The sequence below is a fragment of the Acipenser ruthenus genome, chromosome 1 (genome assembly GCF_902713425.1).
Source record: "Acipenser ruthenus chromosome 1, fAciRut3.2 maternal haplotype, whole genome shotgun sequence".
Taxonomy (NCBI): Eukaryota; Metazoa; Chordata; class Actinopteri; order Acipenseriformes; family Acipenseridae; genus Acipenser; species Acipenser ruthenus.
The window spans coordinates 18,071,236-18,098,186 of record NC_081189.1 but is presented as its reverse complement, the minus strand read 5'-3'; the positions used below and the strand labels follow the sequence as shown (position 1 = coordinate 18,098,186).

Below are 26,951 nucleotides of genomic sequence, written 5' to 3'. Positions count from 1 at the left end.
TCAGACCATTTATTAGGCCAACAAAAATGTTATGGTCAATTGATAGTATATATATGCCATAAATAAAACAATAATCATGAATCATTAACTAGATTCTTGTCTACAGCTCTTTTCAGAGCAGAAGGCACAGTAGCAGTAACCTGGACCTTGTTGAATTCATGTGGGGGCTATTGTTTCATATCTCATACGTTCTCCAATTCCTAGTAATGTGCACTTGAGAACATGGAGAATGAATGGGAGCTCCACACTGTACTTGTGAATCTCAATGTTTGGAGTCAGAACACCATCTTTCCCACTTTGTCTCTGGGAATAATCATTGAGCTTATACATGTAGCAAGCAATGAGTTTGTTTTTCTTGATGTTTACAAAGAATCAGCACAATACAAGCTTTGGAAGTACAAAGACAAAGGCACAATGTTAACCAATATAGTAATGATAATATCCAGCTTGCCATCCTGAACCATGTTTGTAAAACACACTAATTATGAAGCCTCTATCCTCAGACAGCTGGCCACCATACAATACTGCCAAATGTGGATTAAAAAGGGTTTGTGGAAAACAATATATTCTCCATATAGTTGTTTATGTTTGTTATAGCCTACTAGTTATAGCATAGCATAGCATAGCATAAATAGCCCTGAGGCTGCCTTTGGTTTTTTTTTTTTTTTTTTTGCTTTTCAAAAGATGGGAGTTAGTTTATTCTCACCCTCCCTTGACATTTCTTCTACTCAGCAAATATCAGTGATCCAAGTTATGTTAATGCCAAGTTTACAAATAACCGCACCCAACTAAAAAAAAACAAACCTTCACATTCTACTTTCAAAATGACATACTGGAAAGATGATTTTACAAACTTCTTATTAGCTGTACATGGTATCATTTCCATGTATAGTCTTCTCCCTAGACCACACATCAGGGAAACGCAGGGCTCCACTGACAGTTCAACAGCCCAATTCCAGGGGTCTGATTGTGCACCAAAAACCAAAGAACCAAGTCTGAGTGCTAACTCTCTAATGAGTGATTTAAAAATATATATATTTCAAGCTGAAGTTGGGCAGAGCTATAATATGAACTGTGAGGACTGTGACGGACTATTGTGCACATCATTTTATTATCTTCCCAGCATTTTCGAAAGGAAACCACAATTTGTAAGGAGAGCAAATTTAACTACCATTTACTAATTATGCCTGTAATGCTGTATTTCTATTTGCCACTGAGACTGACTTGAAAGGATTTTGAAATCATACTTTTTCATTTCCAGCAGCAGCAGCAGATCAAGATCAAACTGATTTCAATTGGGACAGTCAGCCCCAGTAAGGACTCCAGGCTGGCAGAACTTGATCTCGCCAATTCACATGGACAGTGGGAGTTACTTAATGACTTTCTAATATGAAGGATGCGAGAGGTGGGCTTTAAATCTCAGACTGCTTAAAAAAATAAATATGTAGGCGGAAAATGGGGGCTGTGTATAAATTATTGGAGGTTAGGGAATTAATTTATACCTGACCTGTGTACTGTCTAGTTGCAGGTTGGATTGTAGACCACAGAAGGCACCGGAAGCAGACCCAGTTTGATATTGAAAACGAGTTGAGTTTCAGTTTTACAGACTAGTTTCATGGTGCAGAGATGGAAATGTGGCATTTAAGGTACAGCCCATAATCAAATATTTGGGCATAATCATTATTGTATTACAACTGAAAAGGTAACAACAATTAAACTTAAAAAAAAAAAAAAAAAAAAAACTCCCTAAAGACATTACTCAACTGCTTGTTAATTCCTCCAATTACTACAGTCTCTTAAATTAGAAAAAAATAAACTATACTGCTTGTGCCAAACACTGACAGATCAAAACTTAAAAATGTACTACAGCATTGAGTCAGCTGCTGAAAAATATTTTCTTTAAACTTCTCTCTCATAGGCTTGATGAATTCAGACAGCTGGCTGTGGTTAAAAAAGTCACAGGCCTTTATTTTTTTTCTTTTCACCTATGTACTGCTCCTTTAGAAAGGACAATCAACTAACCATATAGAATAATTACTGTAAGTAATAGAAACCCATCCCCGAATGGCTGTAAAACAATTACAATTTTAAATAACATTAAATCAAAACCAAGTTACACAAAATGGTTCAATAAATCACTAAGACACACATGTTGTCTACATGACTTTAAAGTTTGATATCTTAAGAAAAAATTAACTACCTTTTCATACAAACTTAACCAACCAACCCAAATTAGTGAGGTTTACTATAAAAAGTACCCTAAACTTTTAAAAAGGCAAGCACTAGAAGCGGGTCATCAAACTTCAAATGTGTTTTCAGTTCATTCTGCAGCAGAAAACACGTTTAACAAACGTAGTGTGAATGCAAGTAGTTAAACATTCATCTGTCTGACAAAAGCAGCTCTCAATAAATGCAGCGCTGTTCCTAAGGTTTTAGGTTCGCTATCTGTTGGTACAGTCACATCACATTATTACGATTTTTTTTAAAACTACAACACAGTAAAAAAGGAACACAGGTATTCGAACATAAAAAACAAACTCTCATTTATAATCTACATGCGTTATAAAAATGTGACCTTAGCACTAAAATATTGCCGGTTCCTTTTTTTTTTACGAGAAACTTGGCAGCCTTTCCTCAGCCAAAGTAAAAACTGAACAGCACAGCATGCAATAGTTGTAATTCCCTGATGCCCTTTTCAATAAAATACTTTAAAAACGTGTTTTGCATTATTACATGCAAACGTTTACCTGTGTTTTTAAGGATATTCCAAGCCATACAGTACGTCTTCATCAAACATACATTCCAGTACGTTAATACACCACACTGCTTTCTACTTCGTGGTTTGTTTGTTTTTTGTTGCTGCTGCTGCTGTTATTTATTTATTTCTGGTTAGTCAAACAAATTAGCTTCGTATTTAAAAACATACTTATACGCCCTCAGTAAGAGGCGTTTACCCCATCAGATTCCAGAGAATACAGTTTATTTCCATTTGGTTGCAAACTTCCTCTTCTGTGAGGGAACGTCTCAGCTGCTTCTCTCGTAATGTGAAGGCATTTCCCACAAGCCACTGCATTCATACACCACAACCAGGCAGGGAGCGCCAGCATTTTTAAACTTCAAGTGAAACTTTGAACATCCTGACTCTTTCCGATGAAGCCACTCCACTTCCATTGACAAGGCACAGAGAGTAGCGTGCTGTCCTACTCTTTGTATTGCTATTTAGCACCCTACAGCAGAAATAATGCCGCTATACAGTTCAGTCTGAGTCCTGTATATATGTTCAGGGCAGTGATGTAAAAAATGTATATATTTTGTTTACTGTCTAGTCAGACTGTAACATTAACTCGTTATTATGTAAAATGTATGTTTAAAAAAAATCCTGAAGGCGATGTAAAGCATAGTTGACCAGGGGCCTTTGTAAATACTGAACGATGCATTATTATTATTATTATTATTATTATTATTATTATTATTATTATTATTAACAACTGAATATGTTGGTACAGTATCTTCATAAAGAAAATGTAATAAGAAAATAATTTTTGGATCATCTGATCGTTTAATACATGTTTTAATGGAACTTTTAAGTATTGCAAATGGTTAATATTGGATTTACCTTTAATACAATATGGATGGGTCTTTATTCAAAATTAACGTGTCTAATGCAACAATCATATATTTTTTTCAAACCTACTACATAGTATGATGGTGCTCATCTTAAATGGATGCAAAATAGAAAAAATGACTTTAAAATTAGCTAAATCATACAAACAGGCCTAAAAAGGATTTGATAGACATGTGATAATTAACAGTGTGGCAATAGACAAGTCCCTTTCTGCAAATATAATTGATGGTGGTTCCATAAAAAGTAAAATTACTTAATTTTTTTGGCCGTCATTTATAGGCAACATTCCTATACTATAGAGCCTTATAGTACTTTAATATTTAAAATACGTGTATGATGTCACAACTTTTTACTGAAGACACGCGCACACACACAAAGGCAGAGATGTGTTATAATGATTCAGAAATAACACTCAGTGATAGGTCAGTGATAGGTCAGTGATAGGTAAGAGAAACTTCCGGGACCTGAACCTCCTTTAGGGGAGTGATGTTACTGCGGTCTGGGAGTCAATGGAGTAAAGCCTGGGGGCTAGAGAGCACAGCAAGCAATCCTACACCCAGTCACAATAGGGATCTGACTTCTTTGACATCACAAGTGACCTTCTGAACTGTTTTTGGTCTGTCCACAGAGAACAGAGGTTGGATGAGACCACACTAGTGGTGTCTGGAATTCTTGGGCCTTAAGACTTTAGGAAGGGAGTTTCTATGCACAGGGAATTGAGCAGCTGCGTAAATAGATGTAGTGTTAAAAAACACAGTTGTTAAATCTAATTGTGTCCTGACCTTGTGGGGGTTAATCAGAGAGGGGTACTGCTGGTCTAGAAGACTCTGTTGAGGAAATAGAGAGGTAGCTGGGAGTGATTTTAAGACAACAGGTACAAATAGGCAATTGTGAAATAAAGGAGACTATAAAAACTAAAAACTAAACTTTGTTTGGTATAAGCTATTCTTTCAACTCAAGCAGCCATCTGTACAGACAGTGGTAGTTCAACATAATGGTATGTATGCTCCTTCTCCCTAGTGTTTAAGAATAGTTGCCTTTAATTTCTGTAAGGAAATGGTCACTAATTTAGTTAGGCTAGCCACTTAAGTTTGCCTGAAGTTGGAGTGGGATAAGTCTTTCCAGTGAGTACGGTCCTTACTGTCCCCCAGATTCGGGTTATTCTCAGCCTTCTTAAGATTTATCTCACAGTTTGTGTCAGAAAAGTCATATGCAAACCATTAAACACATCCTGTTACTGTATGACGGTGACATTTAATAGACTTCGCTCCTGGGGATCTATTAAAACAGGAAGCTATTCTGTTGATGTTATGACACATAAGTGGTCAATCCTCAAACCCACCCCTTTTTAAGGAGCACCTATCTATACTTTATCAGAGTACCTGCTGCATCATTCCTGCAAAATGCAATTACTAGCCATTAGGGATAACAAGGCATGCAGACAACTTACAATACAGAGGAAGGATTGATTTTCTTAGCCCTCAGACATGTGAAGTTGAAAAAAAATCTTTTTCCAGTGCTGTCTAGAAAGCCAACACAGATGTGTGAACTTTAACTGAACTTCATAGTACATGGCACACTGAATGGGGTCATACAAGGTACTGTATGCGAACAGGAATGGCTCTAGGAGTTCATATCTTGACCCACAGGAACCTTTCCACTGATAACTTTATCCAGTACCAGCAGCCCAGTGCATGGCCTCTGTGTGTTTTAGCAGCTTTTCTTCTATTGCGCAATTCATCCCCATGGTCAGGTGTCAGCTGTTTAATGGTTTCATGTACTGTTATCAGTAAAACAAGAAAAAAAAAAAGAGATCCCAAGTTTTAAATGTGTTTTTCTAAAAACACCTTTGGGGAATGTACACAGTCTAGACTGGTAGTCTAAACTATGGGAGAATCTACAGACGCAATAAAATTGTACTTTAGTTTAAAGCTGATCAAGATTGTGCGGAACTGCAACTTCCCTATTTTTTTTTATTCTATAGGCAACCGTTCTGCTCCATTGAGCTGTGTGTAACACTCAGCTCTATAGTTCCCTCAGGCTGGTGTACAGTGATATCTGATTGAAGCCACACACTGCCCTCACTAGATAGCAGGCTGTGTCTCATTTCAAATGCTAGCTCATCAGTTTTACTGACCAGATTTAATATAAGGCATCTTTCCCTTGCAATAATTAGCCTGTCTACAGTAAAATCATTAACTATCAAATACAGAGAGCACATGTCTAGAGAGGAATTAAAACTCAGTGTGTGTTCATGCCTGTTCTCAGTTCATCAATTCAATTTCCATTCCCCTTATTTCCAGATAATATGTTTTACTGTAACCTTTAAAACAAATATGCTTTCAGGCTGGGCACTGTAAATTATCAGTCTGTACTAATGCTGCAAACTGTAAACTACAACATTTTGGGCCTTATTTTACTGTGGATGATTATGATTATCAGTATTTTTCTTTACCGATCATCATTCAGTTGCATAAAGCGCTCCCCAGCGATTACAAAAAATCTGAATAAAAATTATTTCAAATCTTTGTCACAGTTGCCAAAAAAAAAACAGGTCTGGTTATTCAATTATACATGCCAAATACTTATAATGTGGAATCCCTCTAAAGGTACTCATGAAAATGGTCTTAAGGACATCTCTAAATCTAATGGTACTGACAGAGTTGTGTAGTGATATATTGTGAAAAGTGCTGAATTTAAATCAAGGGAAGTAATGTCAAAACTTTATAATGCATTAGTAAGACCTCATCTAGAATATTGTGTTCAGTTCTGGTCACCTCATTACAAGGACCAGGGGTCACAAATGGAGATTAGATAAAGGGGCATTCAGAACAGAAAATAGGAGGCACTTTTTTACACAGAGAAGCTGCTTGATGAGATTTTTACACAAGAAGCTGCTTGACGAGATTCTGGGGTCAATAAGTTACTAACAACCAAACAAGCAAGATGGGCCAAATGGCCTCCTCTCATTTGTAAACTTTCTTATGTTCTTATTTTCTTATGTAGTGAAATTCTCTTTACAGTATATGGGGCTGTCCAAAATACAACGTTTACTGTCATTATGACAGCAAAGTGTTTAGAACACAAGTTATCGTGTGGAGTACAATTTGTGGATCAAGGGATTTTTTAGCTGCCTTTGAAAGAGGCATTTCAAATGTCTGCTTAACATCAGCCATGTTGTATCTGTGACTGTGAATGTAGCCAAAACCACTTTGGCTTTCTATAAGACTGACAGCTTAAGACCACAGATGAGAATACTGTCAGAATCCCTCAGTCAAATTCACGGCAAGTAACAGTTATTGTACAGTTATTGTAACCGTTGTGGTTCCCTTACCCTTTATGATGTTTGCAATATTGGAGTGGTTTTGTTACTCCAATACTCAGCTTTAATCTAGTTTCAGCTACATTTCCAGTGGGCTGGACTGCTATCCAACTGCACAGGTTTTGATTTTCATTCCTGAAATGTAATGCATTTGTAACCTCTCTATACTATTAAACTGTGGGAGCCTACAGAGGTGAACGGTCACAGCATCACATGAACTTTAAGAATGAGGAAAGACAATTGCAAAAAACATGGATAACTTAATTATCTGTGCAAGAAAACGATCTTAAACAAGCAAGGCAAGGTGAAAAATATAATAATAATAATAATAATAATAATAATAATAATAATAATAATAATAATAATAATAATAAACTATGTTACATTCAACACCCCTCACTCATTAGGCAAAGCAGCTATAAAAGCACAGACATCATTTAAAATATTGAGTTTTTAAAAGTTATTGTATTTATATAGTATTATCTTTTTTAAAGTGTTTTTAACACAAGGCAGCATTAGAAGAATTACACCTGGCAATAATGTAATGAGGGACGCCTGCCTGTGACTAAGCAGGCAGGTATTTAGACAGGTCTGTCTGCCACTGCGTGACAGCCCTGTGTCTAGGTGTCGGCCTGTGACAGTGTAATTACTCTGTGTAACTTGTCTTGTTGGACACATAGATGGAATTGTTAAATGTTTAGTTGGTACTCCTTGGTGGATTTAGGCTTTTGTTTGGTTTGTTTTATAAATAAACATACAGGTATCACCCTGTTTTACTATATTTGTTGTGGTCTAGAATACTTCTTTTGCACTAGAAGACAGTGATAAAGGTCCTGAAACAGTGACAAAGCCATTAACTAAGAGGGAGTAGCCTAAGCCTAAGCTACTGTACCACTAAAACAAAAGAACTGTGAATCAGTAAGTGAAATATGCACAAAGAAAGCTGTAGTCAAAGGAATATTGCAGAAAAACAAAAAAAGTTGCAGTGTGACAGACATTGCATCACTCTAGTGAACTGTTATGTTTAACCCCTCTTGCAAGGTAAGGGCACCAAATGAAGACTTCTGGAAAACAGAATACTGTTATTGGGGGAACAGCGTTTCTGAAATGAATACTCAGATACTGTACGTACAGCTCCACAATACACCTGGGGATAATAAGGGAGGAGAGATACTATGCAGTACAATAGTGGGATGGGAATCTGAAAGAAAATGACACCTTGTCCTTCATGTGGGATATTATGTAATCATGCCTTTACACAGTACTATTTCATTTGTAAAGGACAGAAATACCATGTGAAAAAGCCTAGAAAATGTTTTACCCTAGTTAGATTTTTCTTAGTGATTACAACATAAGAGCCTTCACTTGTTATATCATTTTAATAGCCTGTATCTAAAAAAAAAAATACCTTTGAATTTTGATTGAGCATTTTGAAGTTGTGGATGTATCTACATGGCCTAATCATGACTTAACCAGTGTTGGAGTATCGAATTGTGAAGAAAAGAGAGAGCACCGTGTTGATCACTTGCTGAAAAAGAAAAGTTCCTTAATTATATTTGCAGAGTAACATCAGTTCAAGAAAAGCAAAGGGTACAGAAATCTCATTTTATTAATCTACTCTTTATCTTTCCAGTTCCAGTTACGTACTGTCGAAATAAAATATTTTAAAAAACAAGCATTGATGTACTGTATTAATTGTTAAAACAGTATTTTACTGAATTAAAAACTGGAGACAAGGCAATTGCCTACTACACCGCAGTGATTTCATTTCCTCCTAACGCTTGTTACACAAAACACCTACTGTAGCCTATTATTATTCAGCACCTATTGTGAAACAACATTCTCATTATCTATCAGAAAGGCTGTATTAAAAACATATAATACACGCTTTATTTTTCAGAATTAATTAGCATTTACAGTAATCCCTATTTGAGTTCCACAAACATGTCATGTATTTTTTAAAAGACAACACAAACATGGTTATCATCAGTGCTGCACCTCTTGATTACTACATACTGCACCTTTATTAAAGCCTGCACGGATGCCTACAAGCAAAAGCACCACCCCACTCCCTTCTGTAAAAGCTCCTCATTTAAGCCAGCAAAGCAAAACCTGCCACTTACAACCTTCACTTTATAAAGAAATTAGAAGCATCCAGGCCAGCATGCTGCTCAGTACAGCCACTGCAGAGCTCACAAGCTGGAGGAAATGCTGCCTGTTCTTTCAGGGTATGGAAAGCACAAAACTGCTATCGTCATGACGATAAATGAGCATGTCATGCATACTGAAGGTCGAGACTTACTGAAAGGAGCCGTGTTCTGCATCGGATAGGCCAGGATGGGAGAAACACCCAGACACAAAGGAGCCCATATGAGCCTCTAAACTGGAAAGTCAGTAATAATCACCTCTCTTTTCTGAGCCATGTGACTGGCCTTCAGTGGCTGTGCTGACCTACATGGAGACAGAGGAGTAGTTGTTCCTTGGCTTGCAGGACACAGGTACTAAATTCTGCTTATTAATTAAAATAATGTTAGAGGGGACTGCCACGACTTCCTGTGAGCTGAATGGTAATTCTATCGTGGGGTCGGTCTGAAATCCTGTTTGAAAATGATTTAGCTTCTCCTTTTAACTCTGTCAGCACTGGAGCAGAGGACTCGCTGCAGACAGCATCCAGAGCATCATGCTGTTAGTATTACAGTACATTTCTATAAATCACTGTAAGATATGTTGCAGCTTAGGTTTCAGTGTAATTGATTTTATTTGTGCTTCAGCTTTATTGTCATGCTCTGTTGATGTGGGATATTGTTCTGTGTTTTATATAGGTGCCTGCCCACTATGTCTCTGTTCATTACACCACAGTTCTTTTTTTAAAATAAGAATGACATGAGATTTTATGAGAAACAAGTATGTCTGTAACATACATCCCCTGCCACTGCAGTTAAGAAAAGGGTGATAACCATGACCGACTGTATATACAGAATAGTATACAATAAGATGTAAACTGGTACAGAGCGTCGACACTCTTCCCATAATACGAGTACAGTAAGTGAAAGATTAAAGACAAATGCAGTCGAAAAGATATAGGAGGATAGGCGTGTATAATATAATAAGAGTCTAGAAACGTTATAAGCAATCCGGGTAATTCTTGGGTACAAAATAAACTTTGAATACATAATCTGTTTTTACGATAGGTTAATCCAGCAAAACAAAGTTATACAGTAGGTTACTGTAAAGAAAAACCTGCCTCAGTCCCAGTGAATAACATTCTGGGATCTATTGTACTTGTGAGGAAAATTGCTTAATGAAACCATGGCCACATTATACACCTAAATTACCTCTGCCACAATGTAGCACCATTTGTATTACCTTTTTCTGACATCACTACAGTTTATACCAGTGATTAATCTACCATTGCTGCCCACAGATGTGTCCATTCTGTGAAGAAGCTATAGTATCAAACACTGTCATTTACATACATCTTCTTTAAGGAACCTACAGCATTGCACACTGGGTTTGTGGCTCTGGAAGAAGAGCTGTCCCTATGCAGATTGTAGCCCAGCTTGACACTACAGAAAAAGTTAAGATTTAGAGGCAGGGCAGTGTATAAGAAACATAATACTGTATGTGGTCAAATAAAGAATGTTAAACAATGATTTAATTCAATAATTGAATATGAAATGAAGAATTGTTGTAAAGCGCCTGTGATGGAAAATTAAATAACATTTTGGTACAGGTATGACTCTATGTGAATTGAAACAACAAGATACTGTAACTGTGATATTTCATACCTGTACCAAATAGAGAGGTTATTGGAAGGGTGGAATAATAGTAATACAAAAGAAAGCAGAGAAATAGAAAAGAAAATAATATAAACATTACACAGGGAAATTAAGATAGACCTGCAGTACAACACAGTACAACCTCAGAGTTATGAACAGCAAACTTACAAACTGCCCGGTAAACTGAACGCACCACTTTTAGCTGGAAGTATGCAATCACTCAACCATGCCTACAATGCAACCAGAATCCAGTTTTAAAAAGTGCAAGGTTAATGCTTTGGTAAGAACTAGGAAAGATTTGGTAAGAACTAGGAAACGGAAATGTGTTACAAACATTGTAAATATTTTTAACAACTTGACAGCGGTATCATCCTCAGCAATGGGAATATGGTATCTGGAAATTGTCAGTGATATTAAAAAAAAAAAAGAAAAAAATGTAACAATTTCGAAGGAGATGCTTAAGTCTGAGGACTGTTTTGCTTGTGTTTACGCAGCAGCAACAGGATCAGTTCTGGTTTAGCTGCCACAATAGTTGACAACATTTTACAACACTAATGTATTTACTTCTAACCTATCCTTACTAAATGATCTTCAGTGACATTGCAGTGGTTCAATATTGCAGTTCCATGGCACCTAATCAATACCAGTGTATGTTCATATACGGACCACCATTCCAAATACTGTACATTGTGTTGCCATTGCAATGTATTCTGTGTCAATGATTCTGCTATAGATTCTAATGGGTATTACAGAAGTATTATAATTGTATCCCAATAGTATTTCTTTACATTTCTGTGTCATGAACAAGTATTAGAAGACAAAATAAATAGTAGAATTTGGCATAACTATTGTACTTACCTTAAAAGGTTATGCAGCCAGTTAGAATCTTTCTTGATGTCTTCAACATCCTCATGAACTCCATTTTGAACAGGACCCACAGAAGTAGTATCTAAAATGTGGTCAGATTTGCTGTTACTAAGTGGAGACCCAGTCCTGACCTCAAGGTATGATGATGTTACCTCCAAAAATCCTTTGCCTATTGTACTGTCTGTAGACACACTCAGGATCTCATGCTGCCCTGCCTCCAGAGTGCTCTCCAGGAGACGGTTGCTCTCTTTGATGCGCTGCTGGATCATCGGTGTGAGGGGCATGTTGAAATTGAAGTGCATTTCGGACTCATCAGCAGAAGAGAGGGCATCCAGTGATTCCATGCTGCTGTACAAAGTGCCCTTTGACCAGTGCGATTCCAAAATGCTTTCAAACTGTGAACTAAACACATCGGTTGCTACCTCACCCTGCGTTGTCAGCTGTGGGTTTTCTTGATTGGTCCTGCAATATTACACCAAAACAAACATGCCTTAGTTGCAACACTGTCATTTAAGTATTTGTAACAGCTTTGTGTTGTTTAAGGTAAGTTCTAAATGGTTATTTCTTTCCACTCATTCTTTGATTCCATATCAAGATGGATCATGTTACCTAGCAGGTTTGTTATTGTTTTCCATCAAATCTTTCCCCTTCTACAGTAATGCAGTTCAATTAAGGTGTCCCCAGATTTTGTTATAATAAATAGTACACAGGAGGTCTCTTCCACTGAATTGTAAATTACCCTGACTACTTTTTCTTGCTTTTAAGTACATACACATAATTTATTGTACTGTAGCATGAAAGGCATACTAACAGCCCCTGGAGTCTCAAGAGGATACAGTAATGCACGGTTGCATGTTCCATTCTTAGTGGATTTATTTTGAATGGCCACATCTGGAATGTATAGTACAGGGGATTCTACCATCTCTAACAGCAAACTGTGCCAGATGCCATTTGATTGTAGTTCAGTCTCAAAAAAATGTTCTTTTTAACATTCTTATAATGTTTAATCTGGATTAAGGTTATTTAAAAAAAAATAAAAATGGCTTCCACCAAAAAGTGTTTATTAACCATATTTTAATTAACATTTCTCACAATATGGCACTGTTATTGTTTAGTGACTTGTGATAATTTACGGGAACAATGTACACAAGGTAACTGTTTTTTATGATAAAGTTGCATAATTTGCCAATTTTTGCAAAACAAACATGTGGATGTTTGGCACTATATCAATATACTCAACTTTAAATTAGAATTGATACCAAGGGGCTCCCGAGTGGCGCATCCAGTAAAGGTGCTCCACGTGGAGTGCAGGATGCGCTCTGTAGTCTGGACGTCGTGAGTTCGAGTCCAGGCTATTCCACAGCCGACCGAGATCAGGACCTTCCAGGGGGCGGCGCTCAATTGGCCGAGCGCCACCCGGGGGGAGGGAGGGCTAGGTCGGCCAGGGTGTCCTCGGCTCACCACGCACCAGCGACCCCTGTTGTCTGGCCTGGCGCCTGCGGGCTTGCCTGTAAGCTGCCCGAGAGCTGCTTTGTCCTCCGACGCTGTAGCTCTTGGGTGGCTGCATGGTGAGTCCTCAGTGTGAAAAAAAGCGTGTGTTCGTCTTCACCCTCCCGAGTCAGCGCAAGGGTGCTAGCGGTGAGCTGAGCATAATAATAAAAAATAACTGGCGATTCCAAATTGGGATAAAATAATAAAAATAATTGGCAACAACTAAATTTATAAAAAAATAAATAAATAATGAATTGATACCAAGACGTATGTTCTGAGGTTTCAATTACAAATGTTCCTACAATATTCAGTATAATTACTTGAGTAGGTATAGAAACTGGCATGCAGTCAAATCACAACCTTTACAGTATACTCATATTTGATCTTTTGAATTTGATGGAACATATTTTAGGCCAGAGTTTAATAGATGTATTGTACAGAAAGTGCTTAGAGCCTGAACCAGTGGTTCACTGCAACCCAGCTTTGTAGACATACAGTATTAAACAGTAAGTCATTGTCTGGCAGTCTAAGCAGAGACATGTTAACTATCACTATTTTAATAGAGGTTTCTTTATGTTACTGTAAGGCTTGAAATACTGCTTGGGACTGCTGCATTTTCACTGGCTCTCCCCCACATTTCACTGCTCAGTCTTCATTGTACTGTCAATACAGTACATCAAACGCTTTTGAAATGTCTCGCTACACTTTTTGATAATACAGTTTCTCTTTTATGGTACAATGTTGATTGAACTGAATTACTATTCTCACAAAAGGGTATAATGAGTAGGTACTGAATTTATAAAGAAATAAGGACAAAATAAATTACCTGGCTAAGCATATGTCAGGCACCACTTCACTCTCTGGGCTTTCAACATTTACTTCTGGAATCCTCCCAAACACCTCATCTTCTCCCATGTCCAATTTAGAAGCAGGAAACACAATATCTGAACCTGTGCTCTTCTCAAACCACGCTGCACCTTCATGACTTCCCATTGGTCCATTCGCCCTCTGGACAATGGTGGAGCACTCCTTTTCACCGTCAAGCTCTAAAGTCATATCTGAGGTTTGCTGTACAAGGTCCTCGCACATCTTTAGACAATCTGAAGCATCTATTTTATTTTCCACAAACCTTATTTTTTTAGGTGTTTTTTCTCTGATGTGCGCTCCATCCAAGAAGGCAGTGAAGATTCCTGGAATTTCAGCAAGTATTTTACGAGATTCATCCACAGGATCCTCGAGTTCTTGTCTGTCTTCAGCAGCAGCAGTCTGTGTCTCAGTTTTCGTTTCTTTAACAACTCCTTCACCCAGCTCTTCTTTTGTGGGTACCACAGGCTCCGGTCCAGATGTTAATTCAGCTTGAGCAAGTATTTCTGCTAGTTTTTCTTGGCTTGAGAGAGCTTTTAGCCTGTCTCTTTTCACCTCTCCACTTGTGGAACAAAGCTCTTTTTCCATAGTCGTAGCAGAACAGACAGAAACTGTATCCTTGGTCAGTACCTCAATATTTAGTTCAGAAATCACTCTTGATTTCAAAAGTAGATCAGCAGATTTTTTCAGATTAGAAGCTTCCAAACTTTTATCTACGTCAGTTGACGACTGAACCTGATTAGCCATGTCCAATTGCTCACCACTAGCCCCATTAAAGGATATCATCGTTGGGGGTGCTTTGGCAGCCTTGCATGGTTTTCCTGATTCTATATCCAAAATGACATCTTGCCGCTCATTTGGCAGAATAGTTAGTACGTGTGCATTTCCTGTCTCATTAGCCAAAGCCATCGGCTGTTCAGATGGCTCATCTCCAGTCCTGTCAACTGGGCCATACTCAGAGAATTCATTAGCAGCAGCACTGCTGCCCTCCTCAGGTGGAAGGTGGTAGCTTCCTCTTGAAACTGCAAATATAAAACAGAGACATTAGACTAAACACTGTAAATAGAAGAACAATGATTCACACACAAGTGGAAAAATACAAGGAGATTCAATATTTTAAGAAACAGTAACAAGCTACAACCTACATTACATCAGCTTGGGCAGGCCAAGAGGCCACAGGGTCTGCAGATATTGCACCCACAAAAAACATCAATCTCTAAAGTCTAAGATTATTAGTGCAAAGTAAAGAAAAACAACCTGCAATTCCAATATATATTATGGTCAAAGCATTTACTGTGCCCATGGATTGGTCAGTAATCTCCAAGAACCGAAGGACAAGATCTGCATTTATGCAAATATGAACCCAGTACTGTAGATGGCCTTCTGTGTATTACTGCATTTCAAAAATAAAAAAATAGATAACAAGAAAATGAAGTATGTAGATTTTAACACAATAAAACATGTCTTATTTACTTTTCTTTATTTTTAACCCATAATAATAAACAATGTAAATATGCAATAGATGTTTTTGAACATGCTTAGTGCCACGTCAACTCTTTTTTTTATTATTATATTAAGTGCAATATAAGGGTGAAATATATTTGAAAACAATATACTATATTAACCATGATAGAAGTACAAGCTGAAATTGATAAAATTCCAATTTACATTCCTGTTTCTTGTAAACGATATGCGAGCCGCTGAGCAGAGCAATATGTCCCTGCAAGACATTTAGTCCAATTTAATAACCTTCCAATACATATTCTACTAAATCTGGGGATGCTGTCATGGGAATGAAGTCATGAATCCATGAAGCCACTCTGATGCTAGAAGGCCAAATTAGTAAATTATATTTAGCTGACTATTCAAGGAAGTGTAGAGTAAAATAAAAGTTTTGGTTTCAGCAATCAGTCAGTTATTATGCTGTCTAAGAGCTCAGCAATTACCACAAAGGTATTAGACTTCAAAGAGGGAAAAAGGGATACAGTTAGGATTAATACTCACGAGTTTGCCTATTTGTGCCCCAATGAAATTGGCTTCCAGTTCTGCTATGATCAAAAGAAACTATAATACCATTTTATTAAAGAGCAATCTAATCACACACAGATTAGTGGAGATATTATCAGGAGGTTAGTGACTTGCAGGTCTCACTACAGTATCTGCCAACTTGCTAACCAATATAGGATCTAAAATAATTACAACAGCATTTATATTTTTTATTAGAATAGATTACACTAGACGTACAGTGCAGTTTAAATGATACGGTTACCTAGTACCCTGTAAAACCAAATGTTTAGAAATGAAACATACTTTAGATGCACAAAATTTAAAAAAACACCTTATAGTTTAAAGTACTTCAATACTAACATGTGTTTATAATCTGTTGCACACAACGTATGTTTAATTCCTTTATTTAACTTTCATCCATATTTACTGGTTTCTTTATTTTCAGAAATTCAGCATGTATTACTTGCTTCAGAACTAAAGACGATCCTAACTGTATTCTGAATTTCTCTGACGCATTTACTGTGGGGTAAATGTGACACTACAGTACATTGCCGTTTTCTCAGGGTCACAAAACTGTAGCCTTTTCACAATATTGCATATTACACTAATTTATCTTTTTATTGTATATATATATATATATATACAAACTGTATTTATCATATATTTTATATTAAGGCAGGATCTCAATTAAACCCATGTCTCATATTTACTAACAACAGCTATAAATAAAACAACTTATTCCCCACCAATCAGAAGAAATGTATTTTTAACTATCTACTGAATTAATTTGGCTTTTATTAGGAGAATCCAAATCTCTGAAGTGGCAGCCTGCATCTCTGATCCCATCTATTTAAAATAAAAACCTGAATAAAGGCATTAGCTTTCCTTTTCTGAGCGGTGTATTTCCAAATGAACATATGAAGTATCTGATTAGTGCTCTCAAGGTTTAGATCTCTGCTTAATGTTTTTAATTAACATTCTTTCCATCTGAAACATTCTTTAAACACTGCATTAATCATTCATGTGCGAATACAGTTTTACTTCAGTTTTATAAAATAAATTAATTAATTAATAAAACCCACATTTTTTTTTCTCTCAAGCATTTTCTTCTTTAATCTGCATGTGCAGTATGTAGGCCTACATATTTTCTCTAATTCACTGAATTCAATTTCCTGACCAAGTCCCTAACAGTTCTTGAAGTACTGTACGTATTTTTTAATTTGAGGAGAAATTAAGCTTGAGGGGGGCCTAACAGTAGTGTGTGCTGGAAAATACAGAGTACAGGTGTTATCAGTGTTTTACAGAACAATTTGTCATGTAAAACAATCTTCACTTGTACACGTTTACCATTACGAAGATGTATACAAATATTCAAATCAATACAAAATGTTCACAAGTTATAAGAATCACAATCTGTCCTTGAATCAAACAGCCATACAAGAAGAAAATGTACAAAAAAGTAGACAAGCTCACACACATTAATGTAGCGATAGTATTATAGGTAAACCTACCACCCAGAATGCCCTCACAGCATACATTCCTATGATCCTTAAGGCCCCAGCACAGTATCTTATCACACACAATATTCATGTCAACTGAATGTATTACTTCACACAAATTGTTTTGTTTTTTTCAGGCTTGGCTGAAACCCAGAGGAACGGCTTAACAGTTTTTAATCAAAATGTCAGATATTCCAGAGTATTCAATTTAAAAAAGATTCTAGAACTATCAACCACTCCAAGGGATCTTAAGAAGTTACAGTACTACTGCTAGAATGACACACAAACATGTACACTGTAGGTGTACTAGCTATGCTAAAATGATGTTCTACTCTACTTGCAAGTCTAAAATATCTGAAAATGGCCAGCAATAAACCCATAACAGATTAAAACTGCCTGTACCACAAGCAGGTACAGTTTTACACCACAGTACTGTAAATGTTTGTTTAGTTTCTTTCATTGAAATTTTACCGGAATTTTACATAATTTGTGTGTTTGTTTTTGTGATACAGATATAATTTTAGAGGGAATGCTTACAGATCTGGCAACATCATCATTTGGCTCGTAACAGCAGCATACAGTAAGTCACCTGTCCCCTGACTGAAGCTAGACCAGGAAGTGATTTTGTACCAGGAAACAGTTGCAACTTCTATAGTGTTGTCTTTGAAAATGCTGCATTACACATTTTAACTATCAGTAATTACTGTATATACAAGCAAAGAATAAAAAATCAACAGGAAAAGGGGGGGTGAGTGATAATATTGCCACTAATGAGAGGTACATGTACTTTAAAAGCATGATCAGTACTCCAGCCATTGCTATTTTTTGACAATCCTTATTATCTCCCAAATTAAGAAAATAAACCTCAGCAGGTGTAAAATTTCAGCAAACGCATGTACCTGCTATAATGCTGAGCAATACAACAATTAGGCAAAACCGGATACAACTATAATAATAATAATAATAATAATAATAATAATAATAATAATAATAATAAATAAGAATTTTAGGAGCTAAATTGACAAACTTTTTTTATTATTCTGTAAAATACAACTAATCAATTATTCACTAGATGGCAGTGTTTACCACAGTAGAATGCAAATGCCGCTACATTTCTAACCCATCAAATGATATGAAGCTTAAAAATCCTCATATGACTCAAAGGCAGCTTAAATAAATGAAAATAGCAGCATTTGTTCGTCTAGGCATGGCTGTTACTGTATAGCCGAATTTCAAATGTATGTTTTACTGTAGATAACAAATAAGTACATCAATTTTGCTGATGTTGCTCAAAAAAGCAGCTCTGGATTTGCTCTGCTCCTTGCAACATGAAGATGATGACAGCTTGTGTGTTTTTGTAATTTCCTGAATTCAGTAACAGATTTCCCTCCAATAGCTGTAACTGCAAGCCCTGTAGAATGGGGTCCTGGATTCTTTAATTACATAGCGATGTCGTCTCAGGAACGATCATTTTATATTGTATTCATGTGTAAATGACTAGTATTATTTAGTATGCATAATTAAATGGGTGTTTTTTTAAGTACTTTTATTGGTCTTTTTCTAATAAAAAACAATAGATGTATGTACTGTAATGGAATAGTCTGTATTGTGGACATTATTTCTGTGGTCCTAAATGTGTATTATACTGTATCCTCACTTGACCCTTCTAATTTTTTTTAACATTTTAATTTACAGGTAAGTAGAAGTGAATGTGCCATGGCCTGTTGACTATGCACTAGGAGTGTCGATATTATTATTAATTTCTTAGCAGACACCCTTATCCAGGGCGACTTACAATTGTTACAAGATATCACATTATTTTTTACATACAATTAGATTTTTTTTTATTTTTTTACACACATTATTTTTACATACAATTCCCCATTTATACAGTAGGTATACCTTGCTCAAGGGTACAGCAGCAGTGTCCCCCACCTGGGATTGAACCCACGACCCTCCAGTCAAGAGTCCAGAGCCCTAACCACTACTTCACACTGCTGCCCCTACCCATAGACAGATGATCACTGTCAAATACATTTTACAGCCATATTAAGAAAAAGCTATTGACTGTTAATGCTCTCTCATGTGTGCCAAGTCAGTTATTGCTCATACTGAGAAAGAACCCTTAAGCAAGCATTACAACTCAAACGTTGTTTCTGATTATAGTAATACGGTAGAAACTTAAAATGGTCGGGTGTCATGAATGGGGTTTGTATTTGCTCCTCAGCAGTGTACTGTAGAATAAGACTGAACATCCAGGTATATGCAATACTAACTACATCAGACAGAATCTATATTATTCATAATAATAATAATAATAATAATAATAATAATAATAATAATAATAATAATATCATCTGATTTGTCTGCCATTAATCTTTTCAAAACCATACCAGAATACTGTTCCACCTGCAAAATGTACTGGTATGTTTATACTGTTCCTTTTTGGTCCTTTAAATATTAGAAATACTATTTCCAGCATTATGTTTCAAAGGTTTCGGTTTGCAAACACATGACTTCATTTATTGCTGCAGCTGGGCGTGCTTGGTGAAGATGATTAGCAGCTTCCACGCCTCTGACACTGCTGTTCCACATAAACAGATTTAACAGCTGAAACTATTTGATACCGTAGTCTGGCACTGTTGTAATAAATGTCAAATCAACAGTTAAGATGGATTTCAACAGAGTAAGCTGGGGCACGTGGACTGGGTAACAATGTGCACGGTTACAGAAACACAAACTATACCATTAGCAGACCAGGAATTTTATAAATGTCCCCCGTTGAAAACCAATGGAAAAGGATGACTAATAGATACCAAAAAATAAGACAGGCCTATTCATCCGAAACACAAACTTCATGCTGTGCTTGTTTTTTTTGTTTTCTTTTTTTCATTTGAGTGCTTTTACAGGAAACCTGACAGATTCAAATTTCTAATTTAATTTAGCAGTGCCATTTTAGACACAAACCCAATTAGAAAAGCTAAGTGCTGTATGACTTTCAGCCACTGCTCAGGGGAAAATACTGACGAATGAATTACCCTTTTCAGATGCAGGTCCTTTAAAAGCAAAGGCAGAACAACAAAGCCAGATACTTTCTGCTCTTTCTCTACCCATCATCATGTTCTGACTCATTTCCACTTGGCTGTTTTATGAAGCTTTCACTATTGCACAATGCTTGAATGGAGTACCTCTCGGGCATCTTTGTCTAATCTTGACTCTAATCTTGAAATTTGTATATAATTGCTCATGTACTGTAAGGATTCCAACCTAACAAATACATTTGCATACCCTGTACCTTCGTATTTCTGTAATGACCCCGAAAAGAAAGAAGCTGTAGGTGACATCCTTCAAAACTGACGTAAAGGTTGACTTGCTGAATCAGTGCTTTGTACTTAACTAGGTAAAGGTAGGAATCAGTACATCGACTCGGACGTGCTTGTGGTTTTGCTTTCCAGTATCTGAACTTAAAGACATATTTCTACAAAGGAAAAAGCAGAAACTAATGTTATAAAACTACTTGTGCTGTTTAGGATTATTATTTTTGTGAAACATTTAAAACTATTAGAGCTCAAGCAGAAACTAAAAATGTAAAAAACTAAACAAGCTACTACTGGTGACCTTTGCAGTGCATTATACATATCATAGTGAGTAGGGTCAGTGACTAGTCTCTCCTGCACTGGCCAGACAGGGACAGTTAAGGGGAATGGCAATCACAAGTGAAATGGGTAATGGTTAATACTAGTTACAGAACATACAGTACAGATTACAAACAACCCGACACGTGCAGAGATAAGAAAATGATATAAAAACACGAAGGCTTGTGAGGAAAGCCTTCAAGGGTAGCGGCAGTGATTCAGAAACAATTGAATTAAAAGATCAAAACAATTACTAATGAAATAATTAAAACATCATAAATAGGTCATACCAGTTCTAATTGACCCTTTTCATTTTAGCTTTGCGTTCAAATCATTTCAAGTCATCTGTAAATGAAGATGTTATTTTGAGATATCTCTAAATCATTTGGAGACATCTCTAAATGAAGATGTTATTTTGAGATATCTCTAAATCAGTGGTTTTCAAACTGGGGGACACGAGAAAAATCCTGTAATGGCAGACAACACTTTTTTTTTTTTTTTTTTTTTTACCAGGTTGTAGAACTTTGTGACTTAGCAATCGAATCATCATGTTGAATCTCCTTTCAAATAAAACCACAGCCGTGCTGGTGTACGTTTCCTTTCTGTTGGGCGAGGTTAACTCTAACTCTGCTCAGTGAATGAGTGTTGAGCGCACACATGGCTAATTTACATATTTAAATAGCAGGACGTTGGTTACTGCAGTCTGTGGGCTAAAAAAAACAAACTCAAACATTGTCATTGTATGATGTTGCTTCTTTTAAAAATGTGTAGTATTTACTGGGTAAGTTTACTTTCTGAAGCTTAAATGTTCAGTGTTACTAGTTTAATCAGTTCAGTGTTTTATCTACATTTACATTTTTAAATAACAGTATTATTGAGTTGAGAAGGCAGCTGGCCTCCCTACTTACAGTGAAATCACTCACTTGTTCTGCGTTGGGGCTGAAGCGACACGACTGTTATTTTTACTTGCAATGCTTGTATGTGTTTTTTCATTATTAATTAATTTGTTGAAGAACTCCTTTGTCGTGGGAGTGCATTACCCTACGCCTCCACACCGGTAATTATTAATAAAAGCAAAAGCACAATATTATTATTATTACAAAAATGGAATCCTGGGATTTAAAAAAATAAATACAAATCCCCAAATCCTGGGATTGGGAAAAGCGTCTGGAATTGGATTCCCTGCTCCAGACCTATTGAGTGTGTTCATATCATACAGCGAGTGCCCATCTACAAGCTTTAATTGTCTTACAGTTGATTAACACGAACAGACTACCGCACTAAACACTTTAACATGGAAGCATTTTGCTAAAAGTCATTTTTGACTTCCTGATATAAATATCCCCTTTCTACTTTCAACAAATTATCTTTTGGAAATATTCACTTCAAATCAATGTGCTTATTCTGGCTAGATTTGATACCACATAAGACACACATAACATTTTAATTTGTCCCTGCTCACGTGTTCAACTATAAAATTCGAGTGCAATTAATAATAATAAAAAGAGCCTATATTTGTAATTTTCTAACATATTTTTATTAAAACTGCCCCATCTGTTTTCTCTCTACACTTTTGCATTTGTTGGAAGAAATGCATGACTTTTCTTGAGAATTGTTTTCTGATTCTGTTATTGGAGTCTGGATTTTGAAATAATTTTACATAGCATTTTTTATTGGTGTATTTGCACAGTTTTTTCCTGTTTTCATAGGTAAATTATGACCCTATCTCAGATGGGGGTAGACTAGATTAATTGGAAAGGGGTACGGGGCCTTAAAAGTTTGAAAAACACTGTTCTAAATCATTTTGAGATATCTCTATGAACAGGAAGTTATTTAGAGGTATGTTAAATTGAATTATGTAAAGATATCTCAAAAACATTTTGAGATATCTTAAAATGATTTAAAGATGTCTTTAAATATTTGATATTTCGAGATATCTGGATATGATTTTGAGATATCTTCAAATATTTTGAGATATCTATAAATTAATTTGAGATATCTCTAAATGATAACTTGATACCATAACATACAGTGTTTGTATTTATTTATTTTTATTTAGCAAGTATGCTAATAATTATCTAAACAGAAACAACCATGGAGAATGCCAGAGAATACACATGTAATAATAAAATATTATGAAAATGTATAAAGTATCCTTTTTAATTTACATATTTGGGATGCAATTAAGAACAGCATTTCTATGCAAATAGAATAAATGTACAGTTGTTTTGTGAAAATATAAAGTATTATTATGCAAAAAAAGGCTTTAAAAATCAAATACATACCGCTGTCTGATGGGGTAGCCTCCTCTACTTTTCCAAATAGAAACTCATATTTGGCCTTTGCCACACTTTGTGCATGTGGTGACGTGCTTTTGACCCAAACAAATGTTTCTGCCTGTAAGGGAAAGAAGTTAATTAAAAAACAGTATATAAACAGTTAGAAACTAAAACTAAAATTACCCCCCCCCCCCCCACCCCCACCACCACACACACACACACACACACACACACACACACACACGCCTAAATAAAGGAGACTACACAGGGATTGTCCAGCAGCTTTTGTTACAGTGGCCCATCAGCCCCAGATATTGTTTTCAAATGGCAGGACAATGTGAGATTTTATTGTTGATGTACACATACTGTTTCTATAAATATGTCTGTAACTTTATACTTTAAAACATATACTTAAAAGGATTAATGCTCCTACACCGGAAGACATTAATGGGGTTGGCTATTGTTTCACTTTCAGAAAATTATTATTTCTTAGGAAAAAGGATGACCGTTGGCTTGAACTCAGCATTTATTTTTATGCCATGGGTTCGTATTACTGCCAAGTGTGTCTAATATCTATCTAGCAAAACTGATGCAACAAACCTGAAAGTTTAAACATCCTGTCACAAACAGGTTCTTGTAGACTGAAACTGCTCCTCATGAACAGAAGGAATATCTCCTAATTATTTTAGAACAAACTAATCAATTTTGTCTTAGGCACATACAAATCACCAAAGCGACCAGCTGCCTAAATTACACATATTATGACTTTTAATTTTTTTTTTTTAATCACACTGCTGTTTTTGCATTATCAGGATTAAAATGTTACGTAACATTAATTTTTGAAACTGCCGTCTGGAGATGAGTGGCTGCACAGTATGGAGTGTTTGATTTATCTCTGTGACTCGTTTCCATCGGTTTTTACATCTTTGGTGCCATTTCATAACAAACCGGTACTGTACATAAAGATACATTCAGAATAATACATCAAAATATAAATGAGATACATTACCGGTTTTCCTTTTCTTAAATAGGCCTATATATTTATGTTCTGTTTTAATGATCTACAGTAAGATTGCATTGGTATTGAATTGCCCGGTCTTTGTTGGGTCACAGTTTCTGATGACAATTACTTAAAGATATTTCATATAGGAACATTCAAAGTTAGCAGTTATTGTATGATATTGATCAGTTCTGCTGCTATTTAATGTGTTGAATGTACATGGATGGGAATAAGACACCCATTGCATAGCCATTTCATTAGGTCAATCTTTATGTCTCTGTGGTTTGCCTCATTAAAAACACAGATGAGCTCACAACAAAACAAGGAATGGCCAAACTGCTATGCAATGGGAGTCTCATTTCCATCTCTGAAGTAACAGGTTAGGCACTTATTGTACTGAATGCACTCAGAACAGCAGGTAGGATACATTTAATAAGTCATCAGAAAAAATCTTTACGAAGACTACTTCAGTTAACATTTCTTCTCCTAGCACTACTGTATTTGTTAAGAAAATGTGTGAAAACGATATTTATTTTTAACGAAATTTATGAAATTTGTAAAGATGAACAGATTGATAAGTTGGCAAAAGTTTCTCATTTTAGATGATGATTTCAATAGTTTAATGGCACGTTATTTTTTTATCTTGTCATAATAGACAATAGTATGAGGGCACAACCCTCTCCCTCTGAGAACTACACAACTGTGCCCGGTAAAGTGCATTCGAGCCACAGATTAAACTGGCTCTATGGTGTGTACTGCACTGTAGTACAGTATCTAAAACAGATACCCCACACATCTGGTGGGGTTTAAATGTGCAGCTCTATAAATAGGATGCTTTTGTAGCACACAATTGGACCTGATTTCTGACTTCCATTGTATCAGGACCTGGAAACACAGCCAACAGAACCTCTCATATTGTATGTAACTTAGGGTCAATGTGTGTGTTCCAAATACAGCAATCCTCTCTGAGAAACAAAGGTTATTATTATCTGACACGCCTACCCTTTTATTGCCACACTTAAGGAAGACATCTTATTAGGATTACTAAACAGGTAGTTATAAAAAGGAAATTCCTAACATCCTTCTTAATGCTACAGTACTGGTTTAATGTGGAAGACTAGGACACAAACTAGGTTTTTCATTTGTTAAAGACTAGGACACAAATTTAATACAAAATAAAAAAATCTGTCCCAAGTCGTATACTTCTTTCATTGCAACTGGTGTGACTTTAAATTTCAAAGAAATGATAATAAGATTGCAGCAGGGCTGAGGCCTTGCACAAGTAAACAGCGTACTATATTTTGTTTGTTTTTCTTTGTGGCCAGGTGCTAATTGATTTATTGATTATCAATTAGCCCTGGCCGCATGCTATATAAAGGAGCTGGAAAGCCAGTTCCTTCGATCTCTGCAAGCCTGAGATGGGTCTGCTGAAGCCTCACAACTCTGGGTCTCGCTAACCAGGGTGAGTGAATCAAAAACACAACCACTGTGTGTAAAAAAATCTGGGTTGTTAGTGCTAAATTTAGAACTGGAATTAATTCAGGGGATTTTAAATCCCACAATACGTTTACAGAGGGTGTGTTAAAAGAGGGTTCCTGCAGTGGGGGCAGAGCTGAAGCTAACTGTTTGGTGTACCTTTATTTGCTAGCTGTGTTTTTCCCTCATTGTATTTCATTTTGGATTTTTTCATTTCTTTTCTTTACACTTGTGGGTATATCCTCCCACGCTAAGTACAGTGGTGGCTACTTTCAACAACACTTGCAAAATATTGTAAATAAACCCACCTCTCTCTCTCTCTCTCTCTCTCTCTCTCTCTCTCTCTCTCTCTCTCTCTCTCTCTCTCTCTCTCTCTCTCTCTCTCTCTCTCTCTCTCTCTCTCTCTCTCTCTCTCTCTCTCTCTCTCTCTCTCTCTCTCTCTCTCTCTCTCTCTCTCTCTCTCTCTCTCTCATAGATTTTAATTTTGTGATCAGGATTTATTAGATGTAATACAGTTATTTTAAACAATACAGAAGAAACCGTGGTGACTACACAGATTAAACATTCTCAAATGTGAAATGAGAGCAGATGCTTCCGCCCATGTTTTAAGGCTGCCATGGCTGCCGCAGTACTCCCTGGGAATGCTGTTGTCATGACTTCATAAGGAGCCTTGAGATTGTACAGGCCATTGCCCAGAGTTTCACAAACATTCAGGATGCCAATTTCACATCTAAGCAGTCATATGGGTAATTGTTACTCAAACACTAGAGTACTGTATGTCTGAATTCTAAAGCACTTATAAAGTATTTAACCCCTTTTTATTAAAATATCAAACAGTAGCATACTTACAACTATTACAGGGCTGTAGCTGCATTAAACCACAACACTTGTAGACATGCAACATGAAAACTGTTTAGCTCACACATGAGTTAAGTTTTGATCTACAACTGTACTTTTTTTTTTTTTTTCAATCAAACATTCAAGGTAAGTTTTATTTAACTTTTTTTTAACAATTTAAAAAAATGTAAAAATTGCAGCAGGCTTTAAAACCGATGTTTTGTTAACAAAGCTGTGTGATTACAATGTAGCTCCCAATACTTTGAAATA

At 36.3% G+C, this 26,951-nt stretch overlaps 1 protein-coding gene across 6 annotated transcripts in view; it reads right to left on the bottom strand.

The window, feature by feature from the left end:
- LOC117962537 (PH and SEC7 domain-containing protein 3-like) overlaps positions 1–26,951 on the bottom strand; it is a 111,865-nt gene that overhangs the window by 57,675 nt on the left and 27,239 nt on the right. For 3 of the 6 annotated variants that reach the window (XM_059012874.1, XM_059012885.1, XM_059012881.1), the window contains 3 exons: positions 23,375–23,486; positions 13,911–14,970; positions 11,585–12,055 (listed from right to left, as the gene is read on the bottom strand). In XM_059012874.1, the coding sequence (XP_058868857.1) occupies positions 11,585–12,055; positions 13,911–14,970; positions 23,375–23,486 (1,643 nt within the window). Of the gene's footprint in view, positions 1–2,747; positions 3,090–9,249; positions 9,378–11,584; positions 12,056–13,910; positions 14,971–23,374; positions 23,487–26,951 lie in introns of those variants that run through there. The other 3 variants (XM_059012886.1, XM_059012894.1, XM_059012900.1) reach the window with 3 other exon arrangements.